General features: G+C 33.2%; 2 protein-coding genes across 7 annotated transcripts; both read left to right on the top strand.

The window, feature by feature from the left end:
- Positions 1 to 7,461: 7,461 nt before the first annotated feature.
- On the top strand, positions 7,462 to 9,272 carry LOC132281385 (uncharacterized). Its single transcript, XM_059783095.1, has 6 exons — positions 7,462 to 7,485; positions 7,559 to 7,575; positions 7,771 to 7,823; positions 7,915 to 8,029; positions 8,110 to 8,331; positions 8,597 to 9,272. Exons 1-6 carry the CDS (start codon positions 7,462 to 7,464, stop codon positions 9,009 to 9,011), a joined length of 846 nt encoding a protein of 281 aa, XP_059639078.1. The 3' UTR covers positions 9,012 to 9,272.
- An 870-nt stretch (positions 9,273 to 10,142) lies between these two features.
- On the top strand, positions 10,143 to 20,295 carry LOC132286260 (uncharacterized). Of its 6 annotated transcripts, none has more exons than XM_059788544.1 (4): positions 10,143 to 10,640; positions 10,785 to 10,830; positions 18,064 to 18,186; positions 18,318 to 19,024. In XM_059788544.1, the coding sequence occupies exons 1-4, from the start codon at positions 10,306 to 10,308 to the stop codon at positions 18,579 to 18,581; spliced, it is 768 nt and encodes a 255-aa protein (XP_059644527.1). In that variant the 5' UTR covers positions 10,143 to 10,305; the 3' UTR covers positions 18,582 to 19,024. The 6 variants fall into 6 exon arrangements, with proteins under 6 accessions (XP_059644527.1, XP_059644526.1, XP_059644531.1 ...); XM_059788543.1 differs by having other exon boundaries at positions 10,145 to 10,640; positions 10,761 to 10,830; XM_059788548.1 differs by having other exon boundaries at positions 10,147 to 10,640; positions 10,761 to 10,830; positions 18,101 to 18,186.
- Positions 20,296 to 24,034: the final 3,739 nt, after the last annotated feature.

Here is a 24,034-nt window from a genome sequence, read left to right as displayed (position 1 = left end):
AAAAAGAAAGAGAAAAGGAAGGAATCCTAAGGCCTTGGCAAGTGTGCCTTATATATATATATATATATATATATATATGTAAAATTTATATATTGAATAATTTGAATTCTTATCTGCTGAAAACTTTTCTTTTGCTCGAAGACGGAATAAATAATAAACATCATATTTTTTAGGTTAAAATGCGAAAAACTTCCTTAAACTATTGACTAACATGCAACAAACCATTCTAAACTACAAAAGTTATAAAAAATCACTTAAATTATATATTTTTGTTGCAGATAGTCCCATTCGACCAGAAGCCGGTTGAATCCCGCCGTTAAAATTTCATATGACGCAATATACTATTTAATAACTATAATACCCTTATGAACACAAAAAAACTCTATTACCCCACCACAATAGTCAAATGGTCAAACCCCTATTTAACTTCTATTACATCCCTACACACCCTCATCCAAACACAACCTTATCCTTCCGTCTATATACCTATCTATATAGAGAAAGGGGGAGGTGTAAAAACACTGTTCATCATCTTCCTCGTATAAATGGAAAAAAAAAATCTTGCTACAGTCGAATTTAACCTTGTTGGCCAAATTGAACCCATGTTGTGATTGCTAAGGAATAAGCAATCAATCGAAGAGAGAGAACGGAGAGATCGAGCAATGGTGAAATTCACTTTCCTGATTACTCTAATTGAGTCCAATTAAAGGGCATTCAGGTTTGGGTTGCAAGAATAGGAGATCTTGTGGCCGCGCGAATCTGTTGCTGGGATCGGAGTGGTGGATGTCATCTGAGGAGTGGATTTCCCTAATGGGTATATACTACACGATTTACCCATCTGCAATCCTTGATTTTTAAAATTCTTGATGCTGATCAATCCAAACACCTTATAACCTACCGCACACCCAAACATGACGTCTCTTCTCTTTGTCGCCTCTCACACTCTCACTGTCTATCTATCTATATATATATCTATCATATCTCCTCAGTCCTCACTGATCCTCTCTCTCACTATTTGTATATATATTAATATACACACACATCCATCTCTATGCGCAGCTTATTCGACCAAAAAAATATATATAATAAATAATAATAATAATCTATGCAACTTAGCTTAACCCAATTTTCGCCGCTCAATATCATCCACACATGCTTCATGTCCCACGTTCAAATCAAGCATGTAAGAGGAAAACATTGTTCAATGCCAAAATCAATTTTTGTGATTAAATTTATATTCTGGTTACAACCTTCTCAAAGCACAAAAATCCTTTTTGTTATAAGAAAACAAAACAAAAAGGTTAGGATGAATTGCTCGGGTGAATATAGGAACTGAGTGGTCAGTTTCAGAGTTGGGTTTTGTAGGGATTGTGGTGGTCCAGGTATGGTGGCTTTTGAGAGCTACGCCTATCATCCATTAACTTGAAAGAAAAAAAAAATTAATGCTGTGTGTATACTGTGTATATATATAGAGAGAGAGACAACCTTATCTCTATTGTTGAGTTGCGATTTTATTGGCCTCCGAGGGTTTTCTTTACAAATTAGCAAGTTACAAATTAGCAAGTCAAGTCCATGAACCCTTGAAACTGTGTCGTTTTTTATAAGGGCACCATGGTCTTTTGAATTTTCGGGTACCGGAAGGTGAGCTTGCCGGGTAAAATGCAAAAAATATAAAATTTGAGGGAGTATTTTGTAATTCAGGGGAATTTCTTGCAATACCTCAATAGTTCAGGGGTGTTTTTTGCATTTTACCTTATTTTTTAGTACAATAACTTATTAAAGACGTAAACCATTGGTTACAAATATGAAATATAAAGCCACACAGTAGGATTTTGAATGTAGTGAGTCCTGCTATTGGAATTATATATATATAATGGAATTTAAGAATTATAAAGTTCAGATTTGATATTGGTGATTCAAATTTTCCTTCCAGGTTTGTGATAAAATTTGATACTCCAATTAAGCTTGTAAACTTAAAAGTTAAAATTACAATTGGTACCATAGTTGTACACTTGTACTTACATACAATTGCACTATTATACATGTTAGACTCTAGCACATCTTTGTTAGTACATTTGCCTTTTTCTTTTTCAATTAAAATTTGATATATTCTTGTTTGATTTTAATGCACATATGCTTCACTTCTTTTATTTTTTTTTCCCCTTTTTTTAAATTTCATTAATTTGTGTAATCTTTCAAACATCTTAGTTTTTTTAATGATTGATTTAAATTTGGATGTGAACTTCTGTTTATTTCACTAGGAAGTGACTCTTATAAAGCTTGGTTCATATTTTTGATCTATGACATATTCAAAATAATGTCAAAGTTATATATATCTTTATGTAGTAAAGGGTTTGAAACCGGATAAGCTCCGGTGAGTTTGAGCTCACTCCAAAAAAACAAACAAATTATTTTTTTTTTTGACTATACTAATTTTAGCTCACTTAAAATAAAATATATTAATAGAGTTAGCTCATTCCAAGTCATTTCAGCCACCGTATTAAAATAAAGCCCAAGCCAAATACGCACAGGACCGGCCTTGACACAAACACGGTCGCCTAGGGCTCAAAATTCATTGGCCCATGGGTCACCAAAAAACATTAAAAAATTAATACAATGGTTATTATTCAAACTTTTTCGTGGAATCGATCCGCGTCGTATTAAACAAGCCTCCTCCACAACCGTTGATCAATTTTAATCCAAAGGCCGTGAATGATGGGACACTAGAAAAACAGAATATTTTTGGGGCAAATCATTTCCTCCCCAATCGCCTCCATCTCTATTCTCGTTCTCAACTCTGAACTTACCCTATCCCTCTCTCTCTCTCTCCCTCTCTCTGCAACTGCAAACTACGAGATCTACAAGAATCAGAAGTTCAAAACCCATATAATTCGGTTTATCTATCTGTCTGCAAGAATCAAAAGTTCAAAACCCATATCGATTGTTCGCCGTTCGCAAGCTTCAGCCGCTGTCTCTCAACTCTCAAGCTTGCCCCCCTCTCTCTGCAACTGCTAACTTGTATGTATGGGTTTTGTTTTAAATTTTTTTTCTAAATCAACTAATCAAGCTCTGTAATTCTTGTTTTGCAAACTAAATCCTATTTGGTGAAATTTTTTATGATTTTTTTTATATAATATATATATTTTTACAATATAAAGTAACAAAATTTGCATTGCATTTGGAGGTAATCACCGTAATCTACCTTTTATTTCAGCAAAACAAATATATATATATATATATATATTGGTGAATTATGTTTACAAGAAAATTTGAATCTGGGCATGAAAAAAAAAAAAAAAAAGAATCTGAATTGGATTAGAAATCTGCAGAGATTGAATCTGAAACAATTTTTATCAACATGCCAAGCTTTTTGAAGATGGAAATCTTTTTCAGAACTAAAAAAAAATAAAAAATCATAACAAGAACTTTGACAAGCAGAAGTACTTAATATAGGGTAAAGCTCTAAAGTTACTTCTTGAAAATTAAAATACTTGCAAAAAGCATGCTTTTGAGTTAATTCCATAGTGTTGGAAGGGGCTTGCCATGAACTACCTTTGCCGTGAACTACCTCACACTCTAGATTCTCAAATAGGATTAGTAAATTGGTCCAAAGAAGACATAGGGTACTGAGTGGTGAAATAAATTTGTATTTTTTTATTAATTACCCAAATAGGATTTTCTATGCCTTAATCAGTCAATTGTCTAACGAAATATTGTTAGTTAACTAAAATTGAATTAAACAACAGTTGATTTTGGTTGATATATTTTGATTTAGCCCACCCCATTGAGAAATCCTGGATCCGCCTTACTAATAATGTTTTGTTTCACATTGAAATACAATCTGTGTAATGCTGGAGGATATATTCAATCTTTCTGCCATATTTTTATTTTCAAATCTTGGTTTTTGATTTTCTTTTGTTATTAGAATGCAGAATATCATGATATTGATTCGTTAATTTTGAAGATTATTCCTAAACTGATGCATTGTACTTTGTTATTGGATTAATTTAACAAAGAGCTGAGTATAATATGTGCTAATCACACCTATCTGTAATCACACCTCTTTCTACGGATAGGTGTCCAACATTTTGACTGAAAGTATAGTTGGGTTGGGTTGATACATGATACAGATAGGTGTCAAAACTTTACTTTTGCTCCAAGAGGGTGTAAATAATAAACATCATATTTTTTTTTATTATAGTGACTTATTAGAGACGTTAGCCATTGGTTACAAATATGAAGTATAGAGCCACACAGTGGGATTTTGAATGTAGTGAGTTCTGCTATTGGAATTATATATACGTATACTGATGTATGATGGAGTTTAGGAATTATAAAGTTCAGATTTGGTATTGGTGCTTCAAATTTTCCTTTGAGGTTTGTGATAAAATTTTGTACTCCAATTAAGCCTGGAAACTTAAAAGTTGCAATTACAATTGGTACCATCATTGTACTTAAAATTGCACTATTATATATGTTGACTCTAGCACATAGTTGTTAGCACAATTGCTTCTTTCTTTTTCACTTAAAATTTGATATATTCTTGTTTTATTTTAATGCACATATGATTTTCACTTCTTTTAATTTTTTTTTTCCTTAATTTGTGTAATCTTTCAAACATCTTACTTTTTTTATTATTGATTTAAATTTGGGTGTGAACCCTTTTTATTTCACTGGAAAGTGACTCTTATAAAGCTTGGTTCAAGCTTTTGGTCTATGACATATTCAAAATAATGCCAGAAGTAATATATCTATATGTAGTAAAAAGGGTTTGAAACCCTCGTTGTATCAATGTAGGTGGGCTTGTGCCCACTCCCAAATTTATTTATTTATTTTTAACTATACTAATTTTAGCCCAATCCAAAAAAAATAAATTATTAATAGAATTAGCCTACCCAATCAAGCCCGTCAACTCAGCCACATACTTAAAATAAAAGCCCAAGGCAAAAAAAACCCCAGGGCCGGCCTGACCCAAGGAGGTCGCCTATGGTCTCAAAATTTATAGGCCAATGGATGATGGGTCAACAAAAAAACAAAATATTTTTAAGGCAAATCATTTCAGCCTCCCCAATCGCCTCGCCTACATCTCTATTCTCGTGACCCTGAACTCCCCCCCCCCCCCCGGCAACTGCAAGCTACAAAATCTACAAGAATCAGAAGTTCAAAACCCATATATTTCAGTTTATCTATCTGTCTGCAAGAATCAAAAGTTGAAAACCCATATCGGCATCATTTCAGATTGTTCAAAAAATCAAAACCCATATCTTTCAGTTTCCCTTGCTCGCTGTTCCAGTTCGGGTTCGACGTTCGCAAGCTTCAGCCGCTGTCTCTCAACTCTCAAGCTTGCCCCCCTCTGTCTCTGCAACTGCTAACTTGTATGTATAGGTTTTGTTTAATTTTTTTTCCTTCTAAATCAACTAATCAAGGTCTGTAATTCTTGTTTTGCAAACTAAATCCTGTTTGGTGAATTTTTTTTTGATCTTTTTTATAATTATTATTAATTTTTTTTTTACAATATATAGTAACAAAATTTGCATTGCATTTTGAGGTAATCACCGTAATCTACATTTTATTTCAGCAAAACAAATATATATATATATTTTTTACTTTCTATAATTTCTTCTTTCTTCTTCTTCTTCCTTTTTTTTTTTTTTTTGTCAATTATGTCTACAAGAAAATATGAATCTGGGCATGAAAAAAGAAAAAAGAAAAAAAAAAAATCTGCAGAGATTAAATTTGAAACAATTTTTATCAACATGCCAAGCTTTTGATTTATCAAAAAAAAAAAACATGCCAAGCTTTTGAAGATGGAAATCTTTTCAGAACTTAAAAAAATAAAAATCATAACAAGAACTTTGACAAGCAAAAGTACTTAATATAGGGTAAAACTCTAAAGTTACTTCTTGAAAATTAAAATACTTACGAAAAGCATGCTTTTGAGTGAATTCCATAGTGTTGGAAGGGGCTTGCCATGAACTACCTCACACTAATAGGATTAGTAAATTGGTCAAAAGAAGAGATAGGGTGCTGAGTGGTGAAATAAATTGGTATTTTTTTTTAATTAATTACCCAAATAGGAATTTCTATGCCTTAATCAGTCAATTATCTAAAGAAACATTGTTAGTTAACTAAAATTGAATTAAACAACAGTTTATTTTGGTTAATATATTTTGATTTAGCCCACCCCATTGAGAAACCCTGGATGTTTTGTTTCACATAGAAATACAATATGTGTAATGCATGAAGGATATATTCAATCTTTCTGCCATATTTTTACTTTTAAGTTTTGGTTTTTGATTTTCTTTTGTTATTAGAATGCATAATATTAGGATATTGATTGAAGATTATTCCTAAACTGATGCATTATACTTTGTTATTGGATTAATTTATCATAAGAGCTAAGCATAATATGTGTTAATCACACCTATCCGTAATCACATCTCTTTCTAGCATAGGTGTTCAACATTTTGACTGAAAGCATAGATGGGTTGATACATGATACAGATAGTACTTAGATGGTGGTGTTTTAATTGTTTTGAGTGAGATTGTGAAACCTCTTTCTCACAACTTAAGTGTTTTCTTATTTTTAGGGTTAGCATCGGGCCTTAACATTTAGCAAGAACAAGGTTCAAGAAACATGTCTCCTCAGTCATCAGGTAACAAACTCTTTACTTTTTCTAGAATTTTAATTGACATTTTTGGCTATTGGTTATGTTTATGTATTTATGTTTTACATACTGATTTTTTGTTTTTGTTTCTACATACATATATATAATATTGTTATGATGTAATGCTCGAACAATTTATTAATGGGAATTAAAGACTTGGAAGTTTAGTTTTCAATTTTAGAATATATGTTTTACAAGTTTATTGACGCTTTTAAAAGTTTTCCTCTTTTGTCCTAATAATATAGGTCTCTTTTATGAAAGAGGAGAGTTGATGGGAATGGGTGGAGTTGGCAAAAACAAAATAAGGTATGTTTTTTTTGCCTAGCTAATTGAATTATATAAATCCCCTTACCGTTGTAGCAGTGATGTTGGTTTTAAAATGAATAATTATTATAGGAAGTCTCTTTTCAATTTATCTTAATCAAATATATATCTATGCAAGAGGATTATGTGATTCTAGATGACGATTCTAGATGAGGATGTTAATGTCAACGTTATGAGGATGTTGATGTCAACGTTGACTCTAGTGATGATGACTGATGATGTTGATAATATGTTGATGCACTCAAATTAAGTCACATCACTTAGAATTGATGGAAATTTAGAGTTGAAGACATACTACTGAGCATAGTGTCTAATTCTTTTAGTTATAAGAATCTTTGTTCACTTCACACACGATTTTTCAGTTCCTGAAATTCGGAAACAATGGTGTGTATCATCAACTTGGACTCTCTTCTTTTTCATCTCTCTAAACCCTAATTTTATCTGTCACTTGTATTCTTATTTTGGTAAAATGGGTGTGCAACAACATCAAGAGGTAAGTTCTGATATACTGTCTCCATAATCCATGTTTTCCTTTTATTTTCTGGCTTTTGACATGTACTTCTCAGATTCTCACATCGGCAAGGTACAATATCGTGCATTTTCCCATCCTGATAACAAACTTCTGGTCATCACCTGCGGTGATGATTATACCATAAAGGTTAATTAATTTTTTTGGTCAATTATTTATATTGTTGCCAAAGATAGAGGCATTTACTAATTTACATGTAATTATAGGTGTGGGATGTGGATACTGCTGTAATGTTGATGGCTTTTGAAGGCCACGAGGAGCTTGTTTATTGTGTCTGTCTGAGTATAAGGGAAGAAGTTCATGTAAGGACCCCTTTTCCCTTTTATATTTCTTGCTTCCATAATAACCTTATTTTTAGTCTTTTTGAAATTGTGCCCCCTTTGTACATCTTAGCTTATCCTTTCAACATCAATGGATGGAAAGATTACCCTTTGGTCATAGCCAAGGGCACTTTAGATGATCCTGATGGATTGTTTTCAACACTAGCCTTCAGTGCTGATGGGAAAAGGTAGTTAAAAATATATTATGTCTTTCTCATATGTTTACAAAAGACATGTTTTAACACCATTGTGATTCCCAACATTGCAGGCTTTTTTGCAAATCTGGTACGACACATATTTTCGAATGGAATTTACAAGAACGTGCTGCGAAGAGGACCTACCGAGGATTTCATGGTTGGTCCAAGGGTATCATGAATTTTGATACAATTAAGAACAAGTACTTGGTGGCAAGTGATTCTAATTTGATAAAATTTTGGGACATGAACAATAGTGATCTCTTGACGACTTCTGATGTGGTGGAAACCTACCTGTAAGTTTTTGTAGTGTTATTTTTTAGATTTCGTTCTTATTTTAAACTCGAATGGTGTAGGAAAGAAGTTTGGTCTAAGTTGCTTTTTTCATTTTTTCATTTTCCAAAACATAGTTGTATTGCTTGGCCAGCAGTTAGAGGAACAATAATTGATTTGGTTTAAGAATCATATTCCAAAACATAGTTGTATTGCTTGGCCAGCAGTTAGAGGAAGACTCTTTACTCTGGACTCTAAACCCATGGTTCATAAGCACTATGTTAACAGGTGCTATTTATGCTTGGCTGATAATGAATCCATGGATCATTTGTTCTTTAAATGTCTCTTCAGCTCTCGGGTTTGGAGAGTTCTCCAAGAGATTGCAGGCTTTTATATTCTCCCCAACTGCTGGACAGACTTAATTGAATGGTGCTCAACTTTTTGGACTTCAGAAAAATTTCTTATCCACAAGCTCTTGCTTTCTGCAGCAATTTACTTTCTATGGCAGGAGAGGAATTTCAGAGCATTCAGGAATACTTTTAAATCACCTACCCTCATCATTTCAAAGATTAAATCTTCTACAAGATCAAAACTTGCAGCCATCAAGTTGAAAAGTAGTGTTGATCTCAGAGATATATCCGATCCACAGGACCTTCACAGCTTGTTTGTTCAGTCCTGTAATGATTCAAGAATGCACTCTTAGCTGATATCTTAAGTTCTCATCCGTAGTCTGTGCGTTGAAGAATGTAAGGGAAAATGTCTTCCTGATATGGTTGGGCTGGATTGTAGATATGGTTCAATGGTTTCATTGTTTGGTGGGGTGTTTTTAGGCTGTGGCCTTGTTTGTTTTGTTTTTTTGCATTATTTTGCTTTGCTTCATTCCCCTTTGGGGCTCCATGTACATTTATATATTAATACAAGCTTACCCTTTAACTAAAAAAAAAAAAAAATCATTTCTTGCGGTTACTATTGATTTGTACCAGTTGCAATTCCACAATTTTGCTACCGAGATTATGTTATCAAATTAATATGATTTTTTTTTCATAATTTATTTTAATAAAAAGTAGATTAAGTGTAATTTAATAAAAAAATAACATAGTGACAATTTTTTTTTTTAAAAATAGTCGATAGCCATTTTGTAACAAAATATGATAATTTTAAAAAATATTGTACTAAAAAAAGCTTAGACCTTAAGCGATTTGGAAATGAAAAAACTACCGGAAGAAATTTCTAAAATATATAGGAGAACGACAATCGGGCAGAGTTTATGTCCCCAAAACAATAACCAGTGGCGACTCCAAAACATTGTACACGAGAAAGCACATGAGTCCGTTAAAAACTTGGACTTTCACTAATGAGTGTGGTTCTATGAAATTGTTTTTATTTTTTATTTTTGTTTTTTAAGGTAGGAAAAACACATTAATTTTGACTCCTACAAGGCTACAAGTAGGACTTTAGAAGGTGGAGATGTATTTAAAATTATTTGAAGAGTCAAAATTTTAAACTTATGAGTTATCACTTAAACCAAATTCCTAAAATTAAATAAACTTTCATTGAACAGTTGAATTTAGTAAAACCAAACAACATATTCCCTCCGTTCCACTTTAAATGTTGCATTCAAAAATCGTAATTCACAACAATATAAGTTATAATTCCTCAAGGCAACATCTAAAATGAGACCGAAGGAATAAATTATTATCATTCTATTCCTACTTTTATATTTGCAACCAACATCCATTCTCATCGTAGTTCCACACATCAAACCAAAGCATTACTTTCTTGCTTATTATTATTATTATTATTATTATTATTTTGTTTTGTTGGGTATCCCAAAAAATTTGTCTACAACATATACTCCAAAACATACGCTTATTTTAGGACTCCATAGGATTCGAGATTCTTCTTCTTTTAACAAGGCTTTACTTGTTTGATCCGGATATTCAATTGTTGATCCCTGCGATTGAAGTGTGTGCGCTTAGGGTTTTTAGTGCGTTTCAATGGCATCTTTAGTTTGCATGCTTGAAACTGAATACCCGGAATCCGATGCGATACAGATCATACCGGCGTATTCGGGAGTCAGAGACGAAAAGCAAGCTATTACTTTAAATTCTAAGAAACCGACGAATGTAAGCGCTACGAAATTTCATAACCAAAATATCAGATGCCGCCTGGGTATATCGTTGTTGATTTTCAAGAATAGTCACTTCACAGGAGAGGCACTAACTCCAGATGATTTCATCGATTACGTTGTAATTGTTGTTAAACCAGAGAATGGAAAGGTGGCTACCTTTGGAAAGCTACCAAAACACAGCGACTTCTTCTGGAGTATTTGGTACGCTTTCTCTCTCTATTTCCCTCTTATATATATATATATATATATATATATATATCATATGCTATTAACACAATGTCATATTCTATATATATTCTTTTGTTATGGTTGCATCATCAGCGGGCTGGGCTTCCTACTGTCCAGGAAATATTCATCGAGGCCTCTGGTGCGGATTACTCAATACTATCAGGTTCAATCCGCTTCATTATATATAATCAACCCAATATCTATCTCTGTGTGTGTGTGTATATATATGGATCTAGTACTGTTTGATTTTATATTTATTCTTTATTAATTGATATTTAATTAAAATTTGCTCATACATCCATTTCAGTTAGTGTTTAGGTAAATACTTCAGTTTAACATATTGGGAATATTTTAGAGCCCAGTGGATATGATTGAAGGATGGAGAGGGTCTCTAGTGGAGAGTCCAGCCAGGATGTTTGGAGGGCCATTCCCCTTTGTTTACGGTGGGTTTGTGGCATGAGGGAAACGTTTGATGGAGAGGACACTCCTATTGGGTCTCCCAAGCACTTTATTTTTTGTGGTTAAATGTGCGTAATTGTAAATTTTTGGGCATTTTTTGGATTTTGTGGATAGCTTAAAGCTATGGTTTTCGCCTTTGGCGTCTTGTGTATTCTTTTGGGTGCTTTCAATTAACCTGCAAAACTTAATAGCCCATTGACTGACTGACTTTCTTTCAAGGATCTAAAGAACACCTATTAGGGAACCTGTTTGTATTAGAGCCCCAAAATTCTTCCTTTAGGGTTCTGGTTCAGTCCAGATGAATCTTGAGGATTCTCAATTTGCAGTCTAAAGTACTGAATTGGTTACTTGATAACTTCAATCACCATGAAATTTTAGTCAATTCATATATAGACAAATGATAAAAGTATCTCTAAACGTCGTCTTTATATATAGACAAATGATCATGCTGATATATTCAATTAAGAAAACCAGGACTTCTACCATATGGCAATCTAAAGTGATAATAGATTCATGGTTTACTACTTGTGATAAGTATCCATAATTTGACAAAATAACAAGTGTGGAAATCAGAATCTGTATAAACATATAAACATACATACATACATATATATATATATAGAAAGAGGAGTTATGGGCACTTAATCCTCAGTTCTTAAAAGCATTATATGAGATCTTAGCAATAATTGACAAAGGAATGCCTTTTCTTCTTAATTAATGCATTGGATGCAGCTTACCTCGCTTCTTGAGGTAACGAACATAAGATTTTGATCCAGCATAGTGTGGAATCTATAGACAACTTCAATTCTGCAATTTATCATTTTTATCACCTTCAAATACATCTTGAAACCAATTAAAATCGAACCGAACACTGCTGACATGAGTAAGGCGTCAAGGTTTTCATTTTGTGCTGCGGCTATGGCTATCACTAACTAGAGGATTGCCCTATTTCAGCAGGTTTGATTCCTACGGTTCAGATTCCTTTTCACGTGTTTTTGCCAGAACAGAAGAACCTAGAATATACTACTCTTCAGTCAACAAAACCTAGTCTTTTCTTTGCTATATGAAGCAAAACCTAGAACATATATCATGTTAATAATTGGGAATATTAGACTAGGATATTCTGCTGGAAAAAGGTTGGATACTGCATTTTTCCGTTGGCAATGATGGTTGTTTGACCAACCTAATACTGTGAGTATGTAGTAAGCATAACAACAATGGATGACTTATCCATTTTTTTGATAATCGACACAGAATTGATTGAGACTCTTTTTAGGAGATGATAATTTTTTATGGATATCAATGTAGAATAATCATGTGTTTGTTGTATGTTTTGTGCTCTTTTATGTTGTGTAATATTCTATTAATTACATGCGATGATGATTTGAAGCTTACTCTGAATAACTATTATGTGCTATACTACTAGTTGTGGGTTTCTTAACTCACACATGCTCATGTTGCCTTTTGTTGATTGTGTTGTCAACTCAGTCAACTATTTTCTTCCCTATTGATGTTAATCATGATTTTTTTTTCTTTTCTTTTTCATATTTATTTGTTTGGTTTTGATTGCATTCATTCTAGTTTTATCAGTAGGAGATACCTGTTAAACTCCCCAAAGTTGTTCACCAATGGTTTTATGCCAGCTGGTTTAAACATTTGATTAACTTAACTAATAAAAAATTCTTTGTATTTTAAAAAATATAGTTTGTTCATTATTAAAGTATAAGGCATGCTTTATTTATGATGGCGAAAGTGATACTAGGCTGTTGATTTTTGCACTGATGATTATTTAATTACGAATAATAAGAAGAAAGGGTTTTAAACGTATAAGAAATAATTCAAGTGACTCAACGAAAGTAAAAAATCATAATAATTTGATTGCAGGTTTTTGTCTTTGTCAAAATATATTTCTTTTGAGAATAGGGATTTTTTTTTTTAATTTTTTGTGAGCGAGTATATGTCTGAAACGCTCAGATGCCCTAGGTTTTTTAGTGATGAAAGATGGTTTAGGATTTCGATTTCAATTGAGTCTCAAAGGGCTTTCGTTACAAAATTTGGCTAAGACCTTTTTTGAATGTGGTGCATGAAAAACTCCTATAAAAGCATTATGAGGAATTATTGTTTATCTGAAATAATGGTTGAGTTACAATAACCCATTATCTTTTCCCACCCCCTTGGCGTTTTTTGTGGCTTACATAAAGTAAAGAAACTCTAGTTGGGAAGGGTGTACTTGAGAAATATGTTCATTGATTGTGATTCTTAGATAATTATAGCTAGGTTTATATGCATAATCTAATATTTATCTCAATCATTTTAGTGATCTGCTGCACATAGTGATTGCCAGCCTACATTTCCTTGTTTGTTAGATATCATAGATTTTATTGTAAATATCTCCACACATCATCCTTAGATTTCCTGCTCTCCTCTTGGGCTAAATTAGTTCTATCTTCTTGGAAGTCTTTCTCATGAAAAGAAAAATCTCGTATTGGAGATCTAGAGACTAACTTTTGGAAGTGATAATTCAAGGAGTCTCATGGCACATATGTTGATCCTGCAGCCTGTAATATGGCAACTTGCATTGATGATGGCCTGATAACCCAAGGTTCTTGCAAGATTGATGGCCTGATAACTAACAGTACTGACTGACCGTGGTTTTCTGGAGTGTTTTCAAGAATGAATTATTATATAAGGATTCCAGAATTTGGTCATAAGGTGGAGATTCTTGGTTGTCTTGCAAAAGGGGACAAGGCGATGCGCGGTAATCACGGGTTTTCTGGCTTTGCGGAAGGAAAGATTTTCATTATTTTTTTTTCCAAATGTAATGCTAAGATTAGCGTTGGAAGATACTAGATGATGAGATTACCGTTGGTAGGTTATTTTAAAATCCATTGCTAGAATAGCTACCGGACGTGCTGTTATGGAATCCAAAGACCATCTGCTCAGGACCACCAGGTCTACTCAGGTTCAGTCCCCATCCTTCTATTGTGCCTGCCTTATCCCAAGATTTTTCCTTTGTCCTGGTAGTTTCAGCTTTCCACTAAATGTGAAGCTTTGGGGATTGATTCGAGATGCCCCAACAGTTCCTATATATTAAGTGAGCTGTATTGCACTTTATCATATTAATTTTGTTCCTTGGGTGTGCCAGGTGATCTGAGTTAGTTTACTGATGGTAGGTTATTTCAAGATCCATCGCTAGAATAGCTACCGGATTTGCTGTTATGGAATCCAAAGATCATCTGCTCAGGACCACCAGGTCTAATCAGGATCAGTGCCCGTCCTTCTATTGTGCCTGCCCTTGTCTAAAGATTTTTCCTTTGCCCTGGTAGTTTCAGCTTTCCACTATATGTGAAGCTTTGGGGATTGATTCGAGATGCCCCAACAGTTCCCGCGCGTTATATATTAAGTGAACTGCATTGCACGTTTATCATATTAATTTCGTTCCTTGGGTGTGCCAGGTGATATGAGTTAGTTTACTGTTTTGCATAGTACTGTTGGAGTGCTGTTATACATGTAACGATTTTAGTTTATAAATTTAAATCCTAAATTCCTAATTATATGAAGTGTAGTTCTTCCAGGGGTGTCTGATAATATAGGTACAAAGAACGCATATGGCTATATCTTATTGAATGGATCTTGGGGCGGAGGAACAAATATGTTGAGTGATGCATTTCGGAGGCTTCCCTTTTTTTTATGCTAGCTTATTAATGGGATAGAATCTAATTCTTGGGGATCAAAGCTAAGTGAGACCCTGTTGCCTTTTCGATACGTCATGTGTTGGAAGCTCTCACAAGCTAATCCTACGATTTTGTGCTTTGTTTGAGAACTAAGTAGAATATTGGGGGATGTTATAGTTTCAGAGATTCAATATGCAAATTACAATGTTTGTAATGTCATGATTGTCATAACCAATTTTAGGTAGTCAAATGCTTTTAAAGATGTTTAAGGAACCCTTGAGATAGCATTTGAGTTAAAAGTTAGGTATAGGCTTATGGCATAATTCTGGGGTGGGATGTAGAGAATTGGAGCTGTTACATGGACTAGAAATTTAGATATCAGCTCCACAAATTTTAGTTTTCATTAAGGAATAGCGTGTGTTTGTAACTCTGTTGGTGGAGGAATGAGAGGAGGTTAGTGACGTATTGAACAAATTAGGGATAAAAATCTCTTATTCACTGCTTTAACATTCTGTTTGCCTTCATTGTATGCCTCATTAATTTAATGCCTCTGTAGTTGCCACAATTTTTATATTCCATTCATTTTTGTAAATTGGTGTTATTGTACTTTTTCTCCACTCATTTGGTGTCACGCCTACTTTTAAGATTTTATTAAATAACTTTCTGTTTTTTTTTTTGATCAGTAAAATAGAGTAGGATGCCTTTAAAAGGGGAACACGTCCCAAGACTACACAGAGGGCGAAGCCGCAAAAGGCGTCCTAAGGACCCAACGAACCCAAAAAATCTACAATCTCCTCTATAGATGTACAATTTCTGCCCACCCCCCAACAAAAATAAATTAATTAATTAACGCTGCGGAATTTTAAAGTTCCTATGGGAGACTCCTCCCCATCAAAAGATCTACTATTCTGCTCCTTCCAAATGCACCACCAAACACAGAGGGGTGCCATCCTTGAAAAAAGATGAGTGTGGGGGCCCACATCACACCCTCTCCAAGAATCAGGCAAACCTCCCAACTACCGGGGCATGACCCACTGCACGCCAAACAAGCCAAAAATCATCCTCCAAGCCTCTATGGGTATATTATTTGTGCCTACCGGCTACCGCTTTATTAATCCCAATCTCCTTAAGTGTGCCCTCTACTTCCTTGTTGGTGATTTTACTAATCTTTCCTATGTTAAGTTCATTTCCCTCTACTTCTTCTCTATGGTATTCCTCATTTAATAGATTTTGAAGATAATTCTTCTATCTAATTAATATATCACTTTCTTTGACTAAAATTGTGTTATTTATGTCCTTAATACATCTGATTTGAACTAGGTCTTTAGTTGATCTATCATGATTCTTTGCTAATTTGTAAATATTTTTCTCACCCTCTTTTATACCTAGTTTTTCGTATAGGGACATTTAATGAGTTTTGCCTAGCATTCCTTACTATATTCAATGTTTCATATTTGAGTTTATTAAATGTGTCTAATTCTTCTTGTAATTTACTTTTTTGTCATGTTTTAAAGCTTTTTCTCTTTTGTTTAATTATTTGTTGCACTTCCTCACTCCACCACTGTGTCTATTTCTTAATAAACTTTTCCCCTTTAGTTTCTCCCAAAATTTCTTTTGCCTTATTTATAATATGATTTGCCATTTTGAGCCAAAAGTTATTTACATCATCATTCCAGTCACATTACTTTTCCTCTAAGGCTTGTTCTTACTACCTTTTAATTCTTTCCACTTAATGTTTTTATGTCCCTTTTTATACTTAAACCATTCTATTAATATGTCTAAAATTAATATGCGATGTTGGTTTGTGAGGCTCTCCCGCTGGGAATTACTTTACAATCTTTATATGAGGTCTATTCCCTTCTTTTATACAAGCAATAAGGAGTTTGCGCTTTATTTGTTTCACTTTCAAATGTTATTAAATGTTCTTTTCTTTTTTATAAAAAAGTGTTTGCTATTGCTAACTCGTATGCTTTTGCAAATTATAAAAGTGTTTCACCTACCTCACTACGTTCCCGAAAACCATATCCTCCATGGATACGTGTATCCGATCCTATCCACACCTCATTGTCCATTAAAATCACCCCTTACAAATATTTTTTCATGATTAGGTAGATATTGTATCAATTCATCTAACGGGTCCCAAAAGAGTTTCTTTGTGTTGTCATCTAATTCTCCTTGAGAGCACGTACACACTTAGTGTATTCAAGATATGTTCATTTAAGACAATTTTAGTAGTTATTTTTCCATCTGCTTGTCTTCTCACCTCAACTACTTTATCCCTCATGTAATGACCTACTAATATACCTACTCTGTTTTGTTGGTTATCTTTCCCTCCCGAGTAAAAAAGTTGTGAAGGAGGAAGGAACTCATCCATCCTATTTTCATTTCTATCCTTGTTTTTCTCTCTACCAAACGATGGAAGTTTGTATGGAAGTTTTTTCCTTCCTTCCTATCTTCCTTCCACCTCTCTTCCTTCCTTCCTACCGAACAAAACATTAGTCTCTTGTAAGTAAATTATGTTTACTTTTTCTTCGTTCTAAGGTATCCACTAATTCATTACACCTACCAGTTAATGTCCCTATGTTCCATGTTGCTATCCTAATTATATGCGAATTAATTATGTGGTAATTTTTATTTGAGTGATATTTCATTAAAATGATTTGACAATAGGTATTACAGTTGGTTGTCTACCTGACGCTAACCCACCTCCTTTTCGCTTCCCGCATTGTGTAACGCTAACCCACCTCCTTTTCGCTTCCGGCATTGTGTAACGGTTTGGGAGATATGGTAAGTCACGATATTAGTCCATAGGGTACACAATAATGCCCTTATCCCTTTCCTCTTACGGAAAATTGTACTTTATTTTATTTTATCTCTATGTGTGGGACAACAAACTTGCTTTATATTATTTGTTTGGTTATCATCTATCATCTTGAAAGCTGAATGTTTGTTTTTCTGTTTGTCTGCCTGTGTACTGTAGTCATTTGACAACAAACTTGCTTCATTTAATTTGTTCAGTTATCATCCATCATCTTGTAGTTGGCAAAAGGCTTGGTTGTTGGTGGTGGTGTTGTTGTTGGAGTATCAGTTATCATCTTGAAAACTGAATGTTTGTTTCTCTGTTTGTCTACGTGTTTGTACTGTAGTCATCTGACAACGTAATTGCTTTATTGAATTTGTTCGGTTAATTATCAGCTATCATCTTGTCAGCCGAATGCTTTTCTGTTTCTGTTCTTATTCTTATCATCTTGCTGGTATCACAGAGAGTGTGTGAAGAGAATCCTGATGTTTTTGTTCCAGCAAGGCTTGATGCAGAAGGAAGAAACGACATGCGTCCGAGGGAGAAGCAAGATGCTGCTTATCGAGCAGCACTTGAAGCTGATCTAGTACGTTGCTTTTAGCTTTTTGGTCATTGCTTTATTTTATCCTGAAAAGGGTCTTGATGTAACTCAAGTAATCCCCTCCTGTTTCAACTTGCTCTAAATTAATTATTATTATTTTTTTTTGTAAAAAACAGGCCAATTTAACTGACCATAACAGGGTCCAACCCCTTGACATCTTACTGAAAAAGCCGTTATTTTTGCTATACAAAGATCATATTGACTTGTATAAATTGATGTCCTCTTTGGAACAAACTCATCCATTTCACGGCCATTGTATGTCACTCTCCCCAACACCTATAGTATGCATAAACAATATAAGATTACAAGAGCCTTACCTAAAATATATGTATATACACATTCACATACATGCACACACACGCGAGCGTATAAAAAGATAAGCGGATGAGACTTATGAAAAAAACAAAAGAAGATGAGCAGCTGAAGCAAATCTGGGAATTAGTTAAAGGACATTTATTATTATTATTATTATTTTATTTTTTACTTTTAGATCTGAACCAAGTTTTCCAGCCAGAGCTAGCAGCAGTTTGGTTTTTCCTGATCTTGGTGGGCCTGGAAGCAAAGCCATTCTGCGAAAATGATTAAATAAAATGAGAAGCTAAGAGAGTTCGTTAGGGACAATTATAGTATCTTGTCATCTCTACCTGCCAGGCTTAATGCCCACTGACATCATGAAGGAGGCAATACTCTACTGCCAACATACGCTTCTGCTTCAACATTTAAATGCTCAAACCGAACTTCAATTTCCATCTCGGCATTTTTTAAAAACAAGTAAAACCTAAGTGATTAAATTATTAAAGAATGCTTCAGGAAAAAAAAAAAATTGTAGATCAATGTACAGTCTAATGATGCAACAGAGTGTGTTTTTGTGAGATTACCTTTCAATGCGTTCCTTGAGCTTCAACAAGAAGCTCCCATAATCTTCCTCTGCAATTTTTACAAGCTTAACAGATTTTTTTTCCTCAAGTGGTCTAAGATTCTTTATATCAATTTCTATTGGTTAGCCCTCTTCTTCGGTCAGTATACTGCTCCTTATACATAGATATGGTGAATGGCAGCCCATTTGAGAGCCTCTTCATCTTCTTCTCGAGAAGACTTCGAAAAAATTTCCATGGCATTGTATTCGAAGTACTTAAACCTGCACTGCTGATTCTACCACTCTCCATTATCATGGCACCAAGCTGTAGAGGTTATTCAACCAAAGCCCAATAAATTCTCTCCAAGTTTCCTGCAAAGAAACTTAAATTCTTGAATTTCTGTTCTCTCTCTCTCTCCCAAGTGTTTAATTGAGAAGCAGAGAAATAAAATAATGTGTCCCTTTTTCTCTGTTTCATATGTAGTTGGTTTTTGAAGGGACTTGGTATTATTGTGAAAGTTACCCTTCTTAGCAGAACCAGCACAGGTATTATTATTGCAACTATTGCCTACCAAATTAACTCAATCTCTAGAAGGTAGCTTGATTTGGCACTCCAAAAATAATAATTTGATCAACTCATTTAGGATAGGGCTTCCTGTGGAGTTGTCTGCCTATCTGCCTTTAAATCTTACTATATTTCTCCTGTATTAATTTCGATGATCACCATTTGCATATGGGTGCTATCTGCTAAATTTAGATTGTGTTCCAAAACCATGGATGGAGTGACTAATTTGTTGCCATCTTGAGTTCATTAGGGGTGTATATATATTTATATCGTGTTTCTCCCTTGTTTTTAATATTTTCTATATATTTTTGATTTGTGTAAGGTACAAGGGAAGTTCATTTTGTTTTGTTTTGTTTTGTTTTTTTTGATAAGTAAGGTATAAGGGAAGTTCTTAATAGAGTGAATGTTTAAATTGTTTAGTTTATAATTTGTTTTTGTTTAATTTTCAGGTTGCTGATAGAGAAAGGATTTTTGCCATCCCTAGTTCTTATAGAAATTGCATGCTTAAACTCTAATGTAACATAAATTGTCCGACTCAAGGAACCTGAACATGATTTTCATTTACCAACATGATATTGGTTTTATTTGCACGGGTTTGCGTGATCTTACTTTTACTCTCAGCTTACAAAATAAAGATTTCAGAAATATAAGATTTGTACAACATACCATCATGATATTGTACAACATACCATCATGATATTGGTTTTATTTGCACGGGTTTGCACGATCTTATTTTTACTCTCAGCTTACAAAATAAAGATTTCAGAAATATAAGATTTGTGCAGCATACCATCATAACCAAAGATAAATAGGCAACCTAAAATCTGCTCAAGCACTCTTATTTTATTTTTACTAACAAAATCTTTAAAATTATTCATTTATATATGAAGCATACCATATAAAAAAATTTAGTCCAAACATCTTCGCTTTGTCCCCCCAATAGTTGGATGGGGTTCTATGGGGCAAAGTTTATTGTACTTTGCCCTTTTCTTTTCTTTTCTTTTTTTTTTTTCAACAATTGTTTCACCATTGTTAAAAAATAATGCATTATTTTAGAAATTTCTAAAAAGAAGAAAAAATTGAAATCTTACCTTAAGAACTATCTAAAACCTAGATAGATTATATCGAGGAGAAAATACTAGAAAATTGTAACTTCATTTTTAGAAATTTCAACTTAAACATATTTGATTAAGACTATATATATATATATATTTTATTTAAATGCAAATGACATGCAAAAAATATGTGTACAAAAATATCTAAGATATTTAAAAGGAAGAAAATAATAAATAAATAAATAAAAATTAAAAAAATGTAACTCTAAAATAATTTAGAAAAACTGTAAAAGTCGGTTATAAATAGCCCCAGGTTCTTGAAAGTATGAATGAAAGTTCTTACAAATTTTGTTTTTCTTCTACGAAGTGTTGTCCTTATGCAAAGTAAAAAAACAAAACAATTTATGAAAGAAAAATACCGAAAGAAAAAACAATTTGCTTCATTTGAAAATTAAAATAGAAATTTAACTTTTTCTTTCCTATTAAATATTAAAATATTTTATTGAATTAACTTTATATGCTTTATGTAATATACATTTTACATCTGACAATTTCATAGCTGTATTATCTCATTAGAATTAATTCCGATATCCAAAATCACAACTTAAGTAATCCTGAATTTTTTTTTTTATTTTTTATGCCAAACCAATTTCTAGCCACCAATTGGTCCAAATAGGGTCGACCAACCGGGTTGGTAACCAAGTTCATTCATTAATTAATTTTATGATCCATTTAGGAAATATTATGAATAATGTTTTTAATAATTAATGGTGAAGTTATTTTATCTTCAGCCTTTCCAAACCCTACCAATTGTAACCTATTAAGGAACTTTGGGAGGAACCAGGATCGAACCATGGACCGGAGATATATAATGTTGTGGGAAGTTGGTTTGGGGTGATCTTTTGATAACATTTCAGCTCTGAAATGTGGCTTCACTTTCAACGCTAACAAATCAAGTACAAGAGTGTCTTGATCGATTAATTTGTTTGTACAAGGAGAAGTATAACACTTTAGAAGAAATTATTTGTTATAGTTTGGAAAACTTGCTCTCCAAGTAAATTTTTGTACAACCTATTTATAGGCCATTTCCACATCCTTTGCTTTTGTGAAGATATCCACCACTTGTTCTGAAAGTCCATTGCCATTGCCATCGCTAACTTCTTGTTGCAATATATCCTAAGGTTCCTCTTGTTGCTCCCCAATATTTTCAAAAATCCAAAAATCCTCCGAAGCCATATTTTGAAGTTATCACAAAATGAAAGGAGACAAGGGGTCACCTTGCCTTAGACCTGTACTTCTTTGAAAAAAATCATGAAATTCAACATGAAATGACATGGTGAACGAAGCAGATAAAAATCATTTCCTCAAAAGAGATAAAGATAGTAGGAAAGCCAAGTAAAAACAGGGGAATTAAGGACAAATTTCGTTGACACAGAATCAAAAGTTTTTTTAAAGTCAATTTTCATTGCACACCTAGGGGTTTTAGATTGTTTGTGGTAGCCATGCAAAAGTTCTGCAAAGACGGTGTTATGTTAATTTTCTTACCACTAACAAAAGCTGATTCATTGTGATGGACTTGTTTATTTGCAAAGTGTTTAGCAATCCATAAGCATGGACTTAGCATAGGATCAGTGGGAGCTCCCACTGAATTTTTATATTTTCATTTTATATCTTAATTTTTTTAAATTTTTTGAAAATGCTCTCACTAAAATTATAATTCACCCTCACTTAAATTTTTTTTTTTTTTTTGCATTTTATACTTCAAATTTTAAGATGCCCCACTAATATTACAATTGGTATTTTTTTTTTTTTGCATTTTATACTTTAAATTTGTAAAAATTTTTGACAAAAATTCTATTGAAATTACAAAAATAGACCCACTATATAAATTTGCCCTTACAAATTAAAAGATAGCCCCTACACAAAATTTGTTGGGACAGTCACTTACTATCCATTTGTACAAGTGGAGCAACATCATATAAGCCTAAATTCATGGAGTGAAGGGGGTGTTAGCTACTTTAGGGACACAAGTGAGCTGTAAGAAAAAATTGATTTCCTTAGGTAGCTTTGAAGAGTTTTTAAATAGTTTTAAATCGCATTAGGACCTATGATCACCATATATTAAAAGGTCATGTTGACACATTTCATTAAATTTATGTAAGTGATAAGGAGTCCGACACCCGACACCCGACACATCTCACTAAATTTATGTAAGTAAATAATAGACATTATTATATTTAATGCCGTCATAATAATGTACTTTTTGAGTCCCATAAATCAATCTCATGCGTTGGAAGTGAGGTTGAATAGAAAAATCACAGTACGTTTAGATATCTTTGTAATTTTACTCATTTGTTCCAATATGAACTTTGATATTCGACCTTCTACTGTGACTGTCTTTTTTATACAAGGTAAAGAGAGTCATTCATTACATAAATATTTGTTCACGTATCTAATGGCTAATTGACGGAAAGGGGTGGCTCGCGCCCAGTATGAGAAGAAGATATTATAATTAGGTCCACTTTTATTAATATGTTCAATTAATTAATTGGAGCAAATTTCAAAAGGTATCAGTGTAATTTACTCTAAATTTAACCTCCTTTTTTTTTTTTTTTTTGGAATATTTGAGAAAAAGCAAGAAGAAATTATATGCTTGCTGGGATTTATTATTATGTCGAGAAATAAATCTTAATTAAAAGATTTAAGGATCTCACAAAATTTGTTGTCTAACTTTAAATTTAAGACACAAAAAGTGAGGTTGAATAGAGAAGTTAGTTTATCTACATGTGATGTACTCACTCATCTCATTGTCTTCTCTAATTAATGAAAAAACTTATAATACTCGAGTGCTTATTATACTTGTACCCAACAATAGATATACGTGGAATTGATTTAAAAATTATATTTTGAATTTGTTAAAGATTTTATTTAGGTATTTAAATTATGCACATTGAAGCCGCCGGCGAACTACAAATTCTAATGGTATACAAACGTTGAATGGTCCAGCTTTGCATAATTGTGGTTTACAAAATGATTCATTGAAAATTGTATTATGTAGTTTGCTACGTAGTCTAATGCCTGTGGGGTTCTCTGAATCGTGTGGTTTAATGTTGGAATCGACATCAAATACACGTTGAATCGTGTAGTTTAATGTTGGAATCCACGTACAATACACGTAGTCCAACATCTGGCTTCTTTACATTAAAAAACAATTCCTAGAATTAAAAGGTTATTATACTGATTATCCTAACAAAACTTATACCAGAATAATAAAGAATTAGATCCACGTCAGCAAAAAAGGTTGGAAGAGACATAACCGAGTCTCTTCTAGCCACGAAAGCAGTATTCTACATTCTT

The sequence above is a fragment of the Cornus florida genome, unplaced genomic scaffold (assembly GCF_030987335.1).
Source record: "Cornus florida cultivar Cherokee Brave unplaced genomic scaffold, ASM3098733v1 CherokeeBrave_3.0.0_Hap2_Chr11, whole genome shotgun sequence".
Taxonomy (NCBI): domain Eukaryota; kingdom Viridiplantae; phylum Streptophyta; class Magnoliopsida; order Cornales; family Cornaceae; genus Cornus; species Cornus florida.
This window is presented reverse-complemented; position numbering and strand designations above follow the sequence as displayed.